The 17,088-nt window shown below is 38.4% G+C and overlaps 1 protein-coding gene across 1 annotated transcript in view; it reads left to right on the top strand.

Annotated features, from left to right (window-relative positions):
* LOC139469858 (ras association domain-containing protein 2-like) overlaps positions 1 to 17,088 on the top strand; it is a 118,543-nt gene that overhangs the window by 62,838 nt on the left and 38,617 nt on the right. Inside the window, exon 3 of the mRNA XM_071252168.1 lies at positions 6,359 to 6,627. Coding sequence (XP_071108269.1) covers positions 6,359 to 6,627 — 269 coding nt within the window. The remainder of the gene's footprint in view (positions 1 to 6,358; positions 6,628 to 17,088) is intronic.

Here is a 17,088-nt window from a genome sequence, read left to right as displayed (position 1 = left end):
CTGGGTGACATCATTTTATTCGAAGCAAATGCAAGTGATATGAGAGCTGGAATCTGATTGGCGAATAGGAGGGACATAGAAGGGACGTAACTCGTAATAGCCACTGGTGGTGATAGGAACAAGCCCAGAAATTCCAGCCTAGTTCGGCAAGGGTGGAAACTGGACTTTTATAGTCAGTTAATTCCCTTGCCTCAGGAAGATGACAGTGATGATTTCAGTTGTTGTTCTATCTGGTGAAACTTTCCAAATCACTGTACCAGATGGAAATCAATCCACGCTTTCTCATGATAACGACATACTCGATGTTCACTGTAGCATTAGGGAGATAAAACCTGTGGTAATGCTAATCTATCACTGTTTAAAGTAACAGTTAGTCGGATTCACTTGGAAATATTTTTTTTTGAAAATCTTTTGATATCGATCCTGGGAATGTTAGAGAACCCTCTCATTATTTAGCTTCCGGTATGTCTGGACTTCCTTTTGCAACCAGAGGTGGTGATGCAGTGTTTTACTGTCAAAAACGTTGGGCTATGATTGTAATTTCGTGTTTGGTGTCCCAGACCCAGATGCTTCGTGTGTGCTGGGTAATTGTGCCTGTTTATTGCCTACGTTCACTTGAAACAACGTTTATGGTCCAGCTAGTGATTTATGTCACAAACACGATATCCTCATGACATCTATTTGCAATAAATGCAACATTTAGGGAGATGATATAGGAGCACGTTTCAAGGTGATGATGACAATTTTAGTTGTGTGTTTGCAGTGAGAGATTCGGGTTAGGATGACTGATTGAGTAATAGTAATTGATTGGGTTGTTTAACTGTAGGTACTTGACATTTGTGTGAGTGTGCGCAGGTGTGTGCATGTGCGAAAGTGCATGTGTGTCAACATGTAGTTGGCATCAAAGGTAAATTATTGCTCCCGGATACCACAAGCACTCTTTGCCCTGAAGTTTGGACCAGTTACCGTATTCGACGTAATAAGCGCCCACGGCGATATTGGCTAATATATTGGCTAGTGAACAATCCCAATTAGCACCCCTTCCGATTGATCAATGTACACTCGTGTGTGGTATGCCCCCTTTATTATGGGCAATTAAATTCTGGAAAATATATCTGTCGTGTATGATACGCACATACTTTTCTTTTGTATCATTTCAGGCTGTCAGCATAAACTACGAAATTTACAATCTTTTGACTCTGTTTTTATCTCACCAAAATTATATTCTAATAAGAGCCCCCTATTTCTAATTTTGAGAGCGCCCCGGGCGCTTATCACGTCAAATACGGTAACGATGCTTGCCAACATGGCTACCCTATCCACTCGTCTGCAGTTTGTCGTCGTTAATCACCAACATGCTTGTCGTGCATCTCCTGTAGGTCATGTTTGATACAGAGATATTGAGCAGGCCAGTTCAAATAAAGCCTTGTTTCTCATGGCTTTTTTCAAGCCTGTCTGGGTAGGAGGGAGGTTATGTTTTTATAGTTTTATATTTTATCTTTCTTTATTACCTTACAAATCTGTAAATATACTTGAATGTTTTGTAATACTGTTTTGTCCACACAATCTAAAAAAAATTTGCAAAACAAAATTGAAGTCAATAAGTATATTTTTTCTTTCTTTGTTACCTTACAAATCTTTAAATATACTTGACTGTATTGTAATACTGTTTTGTCCACACAATCTAAAGAAAAATTGCTAAACAAAATTGAAGTCAATACAAAATTTAGAGTATTAGGGGTCAGAGCAATTCTAGGGCTGGTAGGTCATGAGAAACAGAGCATGAATTTGAACATGCCTTAGAGTCTGGTGTGGGGACAGCTTATCCTGTCTACATATATATCAATTAAACTTCTTATGACCCTGGTGAATTGGCAAGGCAATCAATTTAGATAACTTGTATGGTGTTAGGTCTGTTTCAACAGGAAGACTTAGCATGATAGTGTGTACATACTGTTTCATGACCAGCTTCTTGGTTGTTTATCTCCTGTTACTCGTGTCAATATTGTGTCTATTTCTATATATTGTTTGTCTGACTTTGATTTGGAAACTTCACCAACTTGACTCAAAGTACTTTTTTGAGGCTATATTTTTTTCAAAACAGACTCATTTTCTCTGCTGATTGAGTGGTTGTCCCGAATTTGTTTATGATTCCAAAACTAACCGCTTTGGACATTGTGAATGATATTGTTGATGGTGTTTGAGGTGTTAGTGGTTGGAGGTTCTGTGTTCCTTCTTGACTGTAAAGATTCTTGGTGTATTTCCCACAGTGTGTGATACATCCATGTTCTGTATGTTGATGTACATAATGTTTTCACTCACTCACTCACTCATTCCCTCTGTAACTTACTCAACCTTTCAACCTCTCACTCACTCATACATCCTCTAGTAATCTAATACCCACCCACCAACACACTTGCCCAGCCAGTTACTGATTGTCATTCACCCAACCATTCAACCACCCACTCACCCACTCACTCACCTACCAACACATTTGCCGAGCAACTTACTGAGTCATTCACCCAACCATTCAACCATCCACTCACCCACTCACTCACCTACCAACACACTTGCCCAGCAACTTACTGAGTCATTCACCCAACCATTCAACCATCCACTCACCCACTCACTCACCTACCAACACATTTGCCCAGCAACTTACTGAGTCATTCACTCAACAATTCAACCATCCACTCAACCACTCACTCACCTACCAACACTTCCCTAGCCAGTTACTCAACCATTCAACCATCCACTCACCCACTCACTCACCCACCAACACACTTGCCAAGCCATTTACTGACAGTCATTCACTCAACCATTCAACCAACCATTCAACCAGCCACTCAACCATCCACTCATACATCTACACACTAGCCCAACCACAAACAAACTCTAGGTTTGCTTGTTTCTGAGTCTTATTCTGTATTTGGCTGGTAAAGTGTTGAGGAAGTCCTTGAATTCCATTGACAGTTCTTGTAAATGTAAAGTGCTTGTATTTCAAGAAAGGGAAATCCATGTGCAAATCATCAGAAAAGTTAAACTTTCTGTCAGTATACGAAATGAATTCCGATCCTTTAGTTACGAGTATGATCAACTCTGTGAGTGTTGCAGCACAGAAATAGAGGACCTTGAGTCCTTTGCAAATACTCACTGACTGCTTGAATTGTTTTTCCCCAACACCGAACTCACTAGAATTCCCTGGTTACAAAATATGTATTTCAACTTCGTACAAAATTGGAATATGGATTCTTGCTACTGCGGCCAGTGGTTTAAAACCCTTCACTTTCCAACTCAAGTGACACTCAAGAAAACATACTGTGTGAAGAATTTGTCAAAGAAAACAGTTTCACCAATATCGAAATAAATGTTTTCAATAACAAAAATCTCAGATGCTTTTACACAGTCAATCTCATGCATCACAATGCTTCCATTTTGTCCCTTAAATCAACAGTAGACCTAAATAGCCACCTAATACATAATACATCCAAGAGACAGAACTGAGCTGATCAATACTTCAGTCCTGCAGGGTCTGCTAAGAATAATTAGTTCCCAACCGTTTACATCATGGCTATGGCTCATGCCTATCAAGTCTCTATAGCCTGTTAGCGACAGATCCTTGTCAATTGATTGTACAGACTGAAATAGAAGGAATGGACTTTCTTTAACCTAAACCTGTTCGAGTTATATGAACTGGAATAAAATCTTTTTGATGTATTGTGACCCTATTTTATGTTCTGAAGGACAGTGCTATTTTCTATAAAGGTGAACCTAAAAGGGTTCTATTTTTGGCTTGTATATTATTTGGTATTGGTTGTCAATTTGCTATGGAGGAAAGATTTATTATTAAGTCAAGGTTAATCAGGGTCAGTGCTAGACACTGCCACTAGTCAAAGACTAGTGAAGTCTAGCTGTACTAGTTGTTTTCTACCAAGTGATTGAGTGAGTATTGTTTTATGCCGCTTTTAGCAATATTCCAGCGATATCACAGCGGGGCACCACAAACGGGCTTCAAACATTGTACCCATGTGGGGAATCGAACCAGGTCTTTGGTGTGATGAGCGAACACTTTAACCACCGGGCCCCTGTTTTCTTCCAAGATATAGTTATTTTACATTAGCCACTAGTCTGAAATGAGCTATGGACTAGTTGGATATGACCAAAGATGTCTGCCCCTGTAAGGTGTGGGATCACATGATGTGTTTTCTATGGTCTTTGTATTTTTGTATATGCTTGTAAATATATAATGTCAATGCCAAAGAATAGCCAGTCTTGATTATCCATGACTGGTGAAAGAAACGTTTCATCACACAACACTACAATGTATATTGATGGATGGTTGGTGAAGGGAGTGTGTCAGTGAACACGTCTTTGAGAGAGGGAAGCTGATGGAATAAGGGACCGTCCATTTGTTATTTTGGAGGGGCCTGTTTTTTATTTTTTTAAATAATTTGTTTCAGAAAATATTAAAGTTTTTTTGTCTTTGGTTCAAACAAGATTTGTTTGTTCACTGGACATGCCAAATATTATGAAATAAAAAGTATTATCAACAAAAAATAAAAATTCATCTCCTTTCAGAGATTTTTATGTCTCTTCTCAAACACAATCTTGAGAAATAATGACACAGTTCCCTGGTTCTCAGTGTTGATATCTATTGGTTTTAGCATAATATGGACATGTGTGAAAGTAAAAGTTTTGTCAGAAGAAATTGTCAGGTAGTTTATTTTGAATAATCACAGAACCCACAGTCAGAAGTGGGCTTCACAAAAGGATGTTTTTCTTTCAGAATTCTTGGATGAAGTCCAAACAGAAAGTAATCAAGAAAGGGAAAATATTTCCAGAGATTACTGGATGTTGTTCTATTAGCTGGTGGTAGTCAACAAAGCTATCCTAGTGCTTAGATGTTGATAGTACCTGTAACTCCTGGGGGCACGGGTGGCCCAGTTGTCTAAGGCGCCGCGATTCGCTGTGCAGAGTTGCGTCCCTTGGGCACGCCAGAAACCTATGATTGTGGGTTCGAATCCCGGTTCGCCACAATTATGTTTTTAGGTTTGTCAGCACCATACCCGTGCTCGTGGGTTTCACCGAAGTGGTTAACGTCTGAGACCTGCATCACTTCGGGCTTTCCTCCCACATTAAGTTGACATGCCGTGATATAACTGGAATACTGTTAAAAGTGGCGTTAAACCCATCACTTGGGGCTTTCCTCCCACATTAAGCTGACACGCCGTGATATAACTGGAATACTGTTAAAAGCGGTGTTAAACCCAACTCACTCACTTAACATAGACTTATGGCAGTGGTGGTGCTTACAGGGACTTTGCTTTGTGGAACAGGGCTCTGGATTTGAAATGTTATATCAGTCATGATACACTTAGCTCTTGGTGCTGAAGGGAAATTTATAAAGGTCAGCATAGACTAAACCTTATCCTTTCCAAGCCCAATGAACGTGTACTGTAAAGTTGGGAGAAGAGAAGATTTTATGAATGCTTCACTTTTTGAGGTCCTGACAGTTGATCCACAAGTGACTTGAGTTTAGTGCTGCTTGAACAGTATTTTAAATATATCACTGCATGTGTGGTCGCTTATACAAACAGTCAACATATTCCAATATTTCCACAGTGTAAACAAAGTTGTGGAGCTTCCTGTGAATGATTCAGGTCCCCAGCATCCTATGCTTGTCATACAAGGTGACTAAATGGACAGGTTCTCCAAGTCACTGCCTTGGTTAATTGTGTGTCATCGTACCCCGGTTGTGTGGACTGATGCTCATGATGTCAATCACTAGATTGTCTGGTCCACATTATTTTGAGACCGCTTTCTCAAAGCTGGCATATTGCTGAGTGTGACGTTAAACAAGAAATAGTTAACCTGAATGGCTATGAATAAATTATAAGATGACATATTTATTCTAAGGGAGAAACCTGTCTTACTGAAAAAGTGCATATGCGTCATATTGTAGGGGGAAAAATAGCAGACTTTATTAAAGTGTCCAAAGAATACAGCTCATTATGTACATCATTTAACAAAAGAGAACAAAAAATCACAATCTCAAAGCAAAATCCCGGCCCCAAGCTTAAATCAAATGGTTGGTCCTAAATGATCTTTATTAACAGGGGCGGTGGGGTAGCCTAGTGGTTAAAGCTTTCACTCGTCACGCCAAAGGCCCAGGTTCGATTCCCCACATGGGTACAATGTGTGAAGCCCATTTCTGGTGTTCCCCCACCGTGGTATTGCTGGAATATTGCTAAAAGCGGTGTAAAACCATAATCACTCTCTCACTCACTCATTATTAACGTTGTTCTGTACTGTTGCATTTATCAGTGTCAATGGTTAACTGTACTGTGTTTGTTTTCAGCACAAGGGACTGCCCTACTGCCACAACCCATGTTATAAGGCCTTGTTTGGCCCTTCTATACTCGGGTATGGATCCAATGTGCATTCCGCGGCCAATTATAGGAACAGTAAACCGTTTGATGGAATTACGAACTCCAGTAATATGGATGGAATAAGTACAAAGATATTCAGTTTTGCCAAAAGTGTTTTGCCCAATAATGTACGGAGTGCCATATCTCAGGATAATACTAAAGTCAAGCCACCAGCCCAGACAATCTACACTCAGGAGGAGTAAGTTACCTTTTTTTTTCCTTTCTAATATTCATGTTGCATTCATGTCATTTTTTATTCCAGCTGAATAAGGGCGGTCGGGTAGCCTAGTGGTTAAAGCGTTAGCTTGTCACACCGAAGACCCGGGTTTGATTCCCGACATGGGTACAATGTGTGAAGCCCATTTCTGGTGTCCCCTGCCGTGATATTGCTGGAATATTGCTAAAAGCGGCGTAAAACCATACTCACTCACTCACTCCAGCTGAATAATCTTAATTACTTCTTGGGAATTGATGAAGTGTTGAAAGCAATTCCACAGTTGCACAGTTGGAAATGTTATTTCATCAGATGTCTCTGCGGATTCTGGCTTAGAATTGGTCCCCAGCAACCTATGCTGGCTGAAGAGGCGCCTGAATGGATCGGGTGATCAGGCTCACTGACTTTGTTGATTGTGTGTCATTGTACCTTGACTGTGTGAATCATTAATCACAGGAATGTCTGGTCCAGACTTGATTATTTAATGGGTGCCGTCATATAGCTGAATATTGCTTAGTGCAGTGTTAGACAACAAACAAACAATTATTCTGATGAAATTAAGGCAGTAATTTTGAAGTAATAATTATAACATCATTCTTATGGTAAGTTCAAAAAGCTCTTTATTGAAAGTAAGTGAGCTAATGACGTTTTCTAGCTGCTGCCCATAACATTGCATGTCTACAAACATGGATGTTATTATTTTCTTGTTTCATTGGGAAATGTGAGTTTTTTATATTCACTTCATGGTTAGTTTTTATGAAAACATTGATTTGGTTTTATGTAAATGTTATGACTGGTTGAAACACTATAAAATCCCTCACTTGCTACCTGTGTAGCATAATGAGTTAGAGTTACCTCCCCTGCTAGATGGCAGCACTTCCTGGAGATGTTTTGGGTCAAATGAGGACTGGATTAGACACATGTTTAACTAAACAATTTAAAATTCATCTCACCAGAAATGAGTGGGTAAGACATTTTTTTATGCTTGTGTGCAATTGGCTAGACTGTAATCTGATACATTAGAGTGCTTAGTATCAACTCATGATTTCAATCTTAATCAATCAAATACTGTTTGTTACTAAGAACATGTGTGTCTAAAGGTGTACACCAAACTTGACACCTTGTAGATACAACGGCATTCCTAAGGTGTTGAAGTCTACTTGACCACAGCTAGAATGAGCTGGTCATCGCTGCTACCAAGAGTGATTATTTGTGTGTGTATTCAATGATTAGAACTTTTGTTGTAGCTGTTAATTGTTATTTAATGGGTATGGAAATAGTGTTATGTAATTGGGTGACGTATAAGGTGATTCAATTTGGTATGTCTTGATCAGTAAATTATTGATCTGTGCAACAGACTGGATGAAATTTGAGTGGGTCCTCAATGCAAGTTTGCTGAAACAGTATTTCTAATGGCATGAGTCAATTGATTGATTGGAATGTGAATTACCTTATTCAATACACTAAGGTGGGGTGTATGAGTATGAGGGATGAATTCCTTAGCATCTACTATGAGGTGTTTATGAGATCCAAGGGAATATATATTTATATCTATCTCTTTCCGTTCTTGTGTGTGGAGGGGTGGGGGTGGGGGTTAAACTAGGCAACTGTTAAACATTGTTTAAGAGTTGTGATAGATTGTTGTAAATATAGTAGTTTATTATGTACCCATATGCTTTTGTTTTGGTGTATAGTCATTGTAAATGAAATGTTGCTATATGTTGCTAACATCAATCTTAATGCAGGCAAACATTTACAACATTGTTGGACAAAGATTATCAGTTGGTCTTTAAAACTCATATTGCACTAGAATATTTTAAGGTGTTTAGCATGTTTAGTCTATAAATATTATTGCAGCATTTAGCCAACAAAATGGTTGACATTTTCAGAAGAAGCTTGAGTTTAGTCCCTGATTATAGAACAGTTGTCTGAATTTACTTACCCTCAAGTAATCTATTTAGCTATTTTGTTCATGTGAGTGATGTAAAATCTCAGGTTATGCAAGTTTAGATGATGGCTACCATCGCTTGATCATGCTTTTTACCTGCATGATAATCAATATGTTATAACCGGTATATTACATCCTGCAGAATTCCTTAGTTTTAGGTTATTATTTCCAAATGTGAGATTAAATGATGTTTAATATCAGCAGTAAGATATTGTAAGCTATATATTCAACCTTGCTGAATGACCGACTCGACAGATGTTTGTTGTACTTTGGGTCTCCTTAATATAAGTACATGCAATAGTCTCCTTGTTTCACAGAAGTCAGACATGTTTTAAAGGATATATTTGTATATCTAACCATCGGTTGACAGAAATATCTAGAACATGTCCTCTTTTGCCTGCCTCACATCATAGATTCTTTGTATATATAACCTAGAATTAATCTCTTGGAAAATATTTGTCTCCTAAAGAAAATTTTGAACAAAGAAATATTTATCAGTTGTAGTTTTAGGTTATTTTAATGATAATAATAAGTTCATTTATCAAACGTCACATTCTATCCATCAAGTGGTTGCTCATAGCAGTACATGATACAGAAAAGATGAGGGGCAGTCGGGTAGCCTAGTGGTTAAAGCGTTCACTCGTCATGCCGAAGACCCGGGTTCGATTCCCGACATGGGTACAATGTGTGAAGCCCATTTCTGGTGTCCCCCGCCGTGATATTGTGGGAATGTTGCTAAAAGCGGCGTAAAACCATATTCACTCACTCACTACAGAAAAGATGAAAGTACACATGGTAAAACACAAGAAATATCACCATGTTATTTTTTTCCAGGGGTTCAAATCTTTGGATATTTTCCACTACTGTGCATGATTGACTTTTTCAATTCATTTGGCATTAATCTTTAAGTTTATTTTATTTGTTATTGACATGATAATGCTGACCAGCACTGTGAATAGCTTCACTATAAAATAATAGTAATTGTGATTCATCATGGTACATTTACAGAATTACTTTATGTAATGTGGTAGAATGTTGTTAATATCCATCTCACAATGGCTTTTATACCATATTATATAACAATATTTCTTTCCATTTCACCATAACATTGAGACAAAACGTGAAATTATGTTCTGTTTTATGGCTGTTTTATGCCCATAATACCCATAATTTAGAGTATCAAAACACTGTCGCCTGACCAGTACTTGGCGAAGGATTTTCTTACCATCGTTACTTCGGACATCCACTGTATAATTATGATTTGTTTGGGTGAACACTTCTATTTTTTCCTGTATTTTTTAGAAATAATGATTTAAAAAAAATTAATCTTTTCCATATACAACTTCTAGTTACTGACTGTGCATTGGCTATATTCATACCCTGATGTGGTCTTTTCTCCACTGACTGAGTTTGCTTTAAAACTGGTTTCGTTACAAGACCCGGGGCTAAGAGTTCAGGAATTAGTGAATATAGGTCAGAACCTTGAGCAGTTCATGTTTGGAGATCTTGCCTATAGATGATTGTGTTTATATAAAGCTCTCTCTACTGTTTACAGTCATATCCTGTCCATTTATGTAAGTCACCATTAATTTACCATGTTTACATTAAACAAATCAGACACATTTTTTATCATTAATCATATTGACTGTCAATTGCATTATCAAACTGGTTACAGAAAATCCCAATAGTGCTAAAATCCTAAAAAATAAAATGTTGAGAGTATAGTAATTTTTTAGGAATAGCAGGGATTTATGTTGATGGCTCAGAGCTTGATATTTGGCCCTGGTATGGTCTTTAGTATATTATTGATTTTTTACAGAAGACACAAAAACGTAGAAGGGTATAAACGTGCTCAGTAACTACTATAGAAAAAGGTCTAGTTTCATCAACATTTGAACTAAGCTTATTCTCTTAGTACCTGCTCGAAATTTACAACAAATTTAACTTGGGTATGGGTATAATATATAATATATATATATGTGAGTGTAATTTGTTGATTTGAAAAGTAACAAACAATACACTATTGATGATAACGACCAAATATGGCCAAAGAAGGAATTAAGTGTAGATACAGTGAACTGTGTCCGGATATGACAACTGCCCATGACTGCACTATATGGGAGGAACTGACTCATCATAGATTCATCAGTGATTCAACGGACAGTATCAACCAATTCAACACAGTGTCCGGTACACTTACAAGGAACAGCAAGTACTGTTCTGCTCACTCACACCCTCCCCCCCTCCCAAAACACACACATCACTTATCACAGATCTATTTGTGAAACAGCAGACAGTATCAACCATTTCATCACAGCACCGCCTGCCCCTCCCTCCCCACCCCCCTTCCACACAAGAACACATACCCCCCCCCCCCCCCCCCCACACACACACATACATACACAACACACACATCCAAACAAAACACACACACACACAACAAACACACAACACACACAACACAACACAACACACACACACAGCGAGCACACACACACAGCGAGCACACACACACACACATACATACATACACAACACACACATCCAAACAAAACACACACACACACACAGCACACGCACACACACGCACACACACACACACACACACACACACACACACACACACACACACACACACACACACACACACACACACACACACACACACACCGCACACCCATGTTTGAGAATGTCCAGATGAATGTACTTAAAATAACAGTACTGTTCTTATTTTGATAGAATGGAAATTGTAATAATAATTCAGGTTACCCCAACAGTTTTCACTGAGTTGAACATGTTTTTTAACTTACTGTAACACACATTTTGAAATCTCAAATAATTTGTATTACATTCATAATGTGATGTATACTTTTCGCTCACTGTAACATGCCCATCCTTCAAGATACCTAAAGTGTACTTTATACCATAATAAACTGATGATATATAGTCTTATGTTCATATTCCATATTTTGAAATCTCGAATAGTTAGTGTTACCTTCAGGTTGTGAGAACTATGTTGCTGTTCCATCTGTACAGTGTGAGATCACTCAATAGAGAAGGCTCAGCACAATGCTGTGTTTCCCAGTACAGGACTATCTAGACGGAAGTATGCCTTAGTGTACAGAGGAAATACAGTTAGTTAGGAGTTTCCTGTAGGTCTGATAATTACAGGGTAAACTTTGTCGTTTGATTGGCTGAGTTTTGTCAATGACATGACCCTTTGGTAAATACGGACAATAGACAGAAAGTTTATTTTCATTTTTGCTGTATTAAGAGATTCATAGGCGTTTTAGAATCTAGTGCACTTGATTAATCGCAGTGAAAGAAGCACCCAGCTTGTCAGAATCTGCAAGCAGGTGACAGTTTGGGAAAGTGTGGTTTTCTTACAAATTGTACTTCGGCTATACAAGAGTTACAGAGTGCTAAGTGACAGCTTACAAGGAATAACAATGAGTCGATCTCGAGCTGAGAGAAAATCTTCGGCCAACATGGCAGCTTCAATTGACAGATACAGAAAATCGAAAAGCTTCAGGTTTGTAACAAGATTGAGTGTTGTGATCAGTGAGATTCATATTAGATAGCACTTCTTGAATGTGGAAGTCTGTGATGTTTGTTGTAGGGTGACTGAACTGGGGATGAGAAGGTCACAATGGCCAATGAGAGTGGATAGAACTGTTAGTGTAGTGACTGTCTTCGTAGGCAAATCTTAGTGGTGGTGATCTTCGTAGGCAAATCTTAGTGGTGATGATCTTCGTAGGCATATCTCAGTGGTGACTGTCTTTGTAGAGACAATCTTAGTGGTGGCTGCCTTCATAGGCAGATCTAAGTGGTGAATGTCTTCATAGGCAGATCTAAGTGGTGAATGTCTTCGTATGCAGATCTAAGTGGTGAATGTCTTCGTAGGGAGATCTAAATTGTGAATGTCTCCGTAGGCAGATCTAAGTGGTGAATGTCTTTGTAGGCAGATGTCAGTGGTGACGTGGCTGCTGTAGCGTGTCATTCTACCCTGACATTGTTCGTTCAGTGTCATTCAATGCGCTCACAAATCAGCCACTAGTTTCCATTCTTTGCACTTGATGTCACTCTTAACATGCTTAATGCTGATGTGAACAGTGTGTGACTTGTGGTTGGTTTGGTGTTTGCTCGCACAAGTCAGCGCCAGGTTTGCATCCTCCAGGCTTGACATGCTTGATGTTGTGCCACATGATTAAGGTGTGAAAAGCCACTCACGCACTCACTCACTCACTCACCAACCCACTCACTCACTCACTCACTCACTCACTCACTCACTCAAGAGAGCTATTGAAACTTGTACAAGGAAGCAGATTCACAAAGATAACATGATTTTCCTCAACGCATCTGGTATCAACATCATGACCCAGTTAAAACTGTTTCAGGACAAATTGTACTCTTGGGACATATTATCATAATATTTATTTACGTTATCACCTGGGCCCCATTCAAGTACAGCATTGTTTGCTCCGAGACTACATTACGCGCAATCGTCATGCTATATCACTCGTGTTAATCAGTATAGTTGATCTGTAAACAATCCGAGGTGTGATTCAGTGTTGGCATTGGTGGGAAAGTGCAGTACTGATTCATGGGTTCGACTCCTGGACCCACTCTGATCATGGTTCAACTTCTCAGCACCAAAACTGTGCTTACTGGTTCAACAATGTTTTGGGGGCAGTCAGGTAGCCTAGTGGTTAAAGCGTTTGCTCATTCATGCCAAAGATCCGGGTTCGATTCCCGACATGGGTACAATGTGTGAAGCCCATTTCTGGTGTATCCCGCCGTGATATTGCTGGAATATTGCTAAAAGCGGCGTAAAACCATACTCACTTGCTCACCATGTGGTAAACATCAGGGACTGTCACCACTTCGGGCTCTATCCACACATCAAGATGATATGTCATGATATGACTGAAATACTTCTCAAATGGTGTCAAACTCACTCACTTTTTTCAAAATATACATAAATATCATATTCAAGCAAAGATAAATGTTTAAGAAAAGACTAGACATTACATTAAATGTGAACAACTTAATTAGTAATATTTTTACTCTTTAATCTGTCACCGTCCCTCACTCAACCCGTGAAGATCTGGAGTAGAATATGTCTTCAGCAACCTTGCCTATAATGCTTGACGTAAAAGGCGACTATGCTTGTTGAAGAGGCGATCGTGTGGTCAGACTCGCTGACTTGGTTGATGCATGTTATCATATCCCATTTGCATAGATCGATGCTCATGATGTCAATCACTGGATTGTCTGCTCCAGACTCAATTATTTACAGACTGCCGTCATATAGCTAGAATATTGCAGTGTGCGGCGTTAAACAACAAACAAACAAATCTCATTCCCCGTTTAACTATTGCAAAGCATCACAAAATGTTATCACAAAATGTTCAGACTACTTGAAAAATATTACTGAAATATACTTCTCAACATTTGCTAAGGACCAAAATAGTCATCAAAAGGTGCAGTCTTAGCAAATGTTGAGTACTATACCATTGCCATACCATAGTATTGGAGGGTATGTTTTTAGGACATATTAGGTCAACATTAATATCATTTTATAAAGGCTTCAGACTCGGGGTCGAATGAGCCTCTGAGCAAGTCTAGAAAAATCCCTGATCATATCAGTTGCAAATTATTGAAGTTTTGAAGGACATGTGTCTTAGCATTTCATATTCAAGGCATTCCTATGTTTGTTTCACCGAGTATCATACCAGTGTTGTATTTGAACAGTTAATATCATATCAAGTACCATATTTGTTACTTGCTTAACCCATTTCCAATACAGCTGGATCAAAAGCTTAGTAGAATATGTTTAATATATTTTTTTATGAATAAATATTTCTCATAAAATATCTAAAACGTGATAAGTCTATTGACACAGGTAATCATCAGTTTGTGTTTGTTCATAAAAAAACAAACAACATGTGCACTTGACTTTGTTTTCGTGAAACACTCAGGAACAAGCATGACGACGGAATAGCATCGCTGTGGTGAGGTAATAGCATCACTGTGGTGAAGGCGGTTTGCTTGTTGACAGTCAGTTTTCTCGTAATGTTTAGAGTCCCGTGTCTATAAACTACGGTTTGCCCATGGCTCAGAACCTCCTGGTTGTTCTCAAAGCCACAGTTCTCTGTGCACACTTTAATGCCCTGTTTGAACCTTTTTAAGAATTGTTGGACAACCTGGTTAAGGCCGTGCGCCAAAAACACTGACCATGTTGGCTCATTTTTTGTCTTAACTTCTAGCTATGTTAACTTGCGGTGTGGCTTGGGAAGGTTAGTATGCTTTTGTAGGCATTGAAGTTGAAGGGGACAAGTTTGAAACGACATTTCTGTCTTCCTTACAGGTATGTTGTTCGGTGAATCATGTTCACTTCCAAAAGCGTTGACAGCAAATATTTACGTCATTATTTAATGAAGAAAGAAACTGTTTTATTTGTTAAGGTAATTAGCTACATTTTGGGGGATCTGCCAATGCAGTTCTTTTGTTGAAATGGTTTTGAGAGACTTGTTTGATGGAAAGGATTCATTCATGGTTGAGCTTAGTTTTAAAAGGAAATAGGTGCCTGTTGGTCTTTGGAAATGTTCTGCTATGTTGCATTGTGACCAGTGATGGGCATTGGCCTGACTTTCAGACCAATAATTACTTATGTATTGTGATATGTGCTGCAATATAGTGCATGTGTCCTTTCATTCGTAAAACAATAACCCTGATGACTTGAAAGTGACCCATATATCTCACTTCCACAGCTCATTTGGACAACTTCGTAGTTTTCCGCAGGTTTGGGTGTTGCTATGGTCGCATGCGTAAAAGACGTGCTATATTCAAAAAGCTGGTCACGAATAGTTTCACTTTTATTTTGACAAAGGAATTTATTGCTAAACTTAAATTCGACTTTGCTTTGCCAACAAGATGAAAATATGCATTATTTTGAAAAAAGCAATAGAGTGATATTTTCCGAACATGTTGTTAATATGTGTTTATAAGTATTTCAAATCATGGTATTCAGGTAGTACCTCACACCTCTAATTGTGTCCTTTCCCATGATAGGATGCCAAGTTGTCGGTTTGAATCCCAGATTTGCCCAGATTATAATCACTTGATCTGTCATTACCTTGGATACATGTGCTTTACCAAAAATGCACTTTGGGCTTCCTGACACCAAGCTGAATAATGTGAAATAACTGGAACACTTTTCAAAGCAACATGAAACTGTTGATCACACACAGACCTGTTAAGCTTGTTGCATTAATAATATGTATTTCTTATGCATCACGTTGACCAGAAATTACAGACTTGCTGCCAAAATTGGTGTTGGAATGCCAAACCCCATATAAAGCTTCATGATCAATAAAATAAATGTATTTTCTGCATGTGGTTGTCATGGTAATTTGAAAAGATCAGCGTGTAGTGAAACAGCAGTGTTACTCCCTTGACATTATCGGCAGCGGTGGAGATGTTCAAAGTATGGTCTCATAAAATAGGGGATATATTTCTGAAACGATGTCGTGTTGTGGTATATGCTACTCAAAATAAGTTAAGGACCACTTTATTCTTTCATATTACTATAGTTAATGTGTCCATGACAGACAGACAGATTATGAAGTTGACGAGATATTAACTGTAGTAATATGAAAGAATCATGTGGTCCTTAACTTATTTTGAGTAGTTTGTAACCTCTATATCACGTATGTAAAAAAATATTCTAAAAACGTAAATCCATTTACATAGATTGCATTATAAGATTGCATGGCAAGGTCTTGTCAAATTTAACAAGATATGTCTGTTCATTAATCATGTAAGTGAAAAACTACATTCATGTTTTTATGCATGGTTATGCATCGTTATATTGTTTATTTTAAGATAGGGCAACAAGTTTCAGAGTGTATGTCCTCACTGATATTTTTATGAACGTTCATTTATCTTTTCACTGAAGCCTGCTATTGGCCATGTTTTGTGGTTTCTGTGATAACCCATGTGTAAAGTCATGAGTTAGCGGGATACTTAAATGTGGCTAGGCCATCAGTGGGCTGGAGGTATCTCTAGTGATAACGCCCTCCGGTGGGGGGAGGGAATACAGGCCTTGTATTTACATAGCTGCACTTCTAGTACCAGCTTGTGGCACTAAGGTCAGGAACTGTACACTCAACAGCATGGTGATGGTGTACACTCAACTTTGTCAGTCACTTGTTTATTCAATTTCAACATTTAAAAACCCTCTGGGAATACAGGTCTGTTATTGATGTTAGCGTTGTCGGTTTATACAAATTCGTGTTGCTATACACAGATCAGGGAGATTGCTTTGTCCCTGTCAAATACCGTGGTGCATGTTTCATAAAGTGGTTTTGAATAACCTTGCTCTTTTTCATTATTAAATTTAAACTTTTTTTATCTTCAGAAAGAAAAAAGGCTATCCTTTTTCAAATGCTAATTGTAGGATTACTTATATCATAGACCTAACAACCGTTACTTAT

The sequence above is a fragment of the Haliotis cracherodii genome, unplaced genomic scaffold, assembly GCF_022045235.1.
Source record: "Haliotis cracherodii isolate W230 unplaced genomic scaffold, xgHalCrac1.p SCAF_2, whole genome shotgun sequence".
NCBI classification, from domain to species: Eukaryota; Metazoa; Mollusca; class Gastropoda; order Lepetellida; family Haliotidae; genus Haliotis; species Haliotis cracherodii.
The sequence above is the reverse complement of the archived record's forward strand: the minus strand, read 5'-3'. Positions and strand labels throughout refer to the sequence as shown.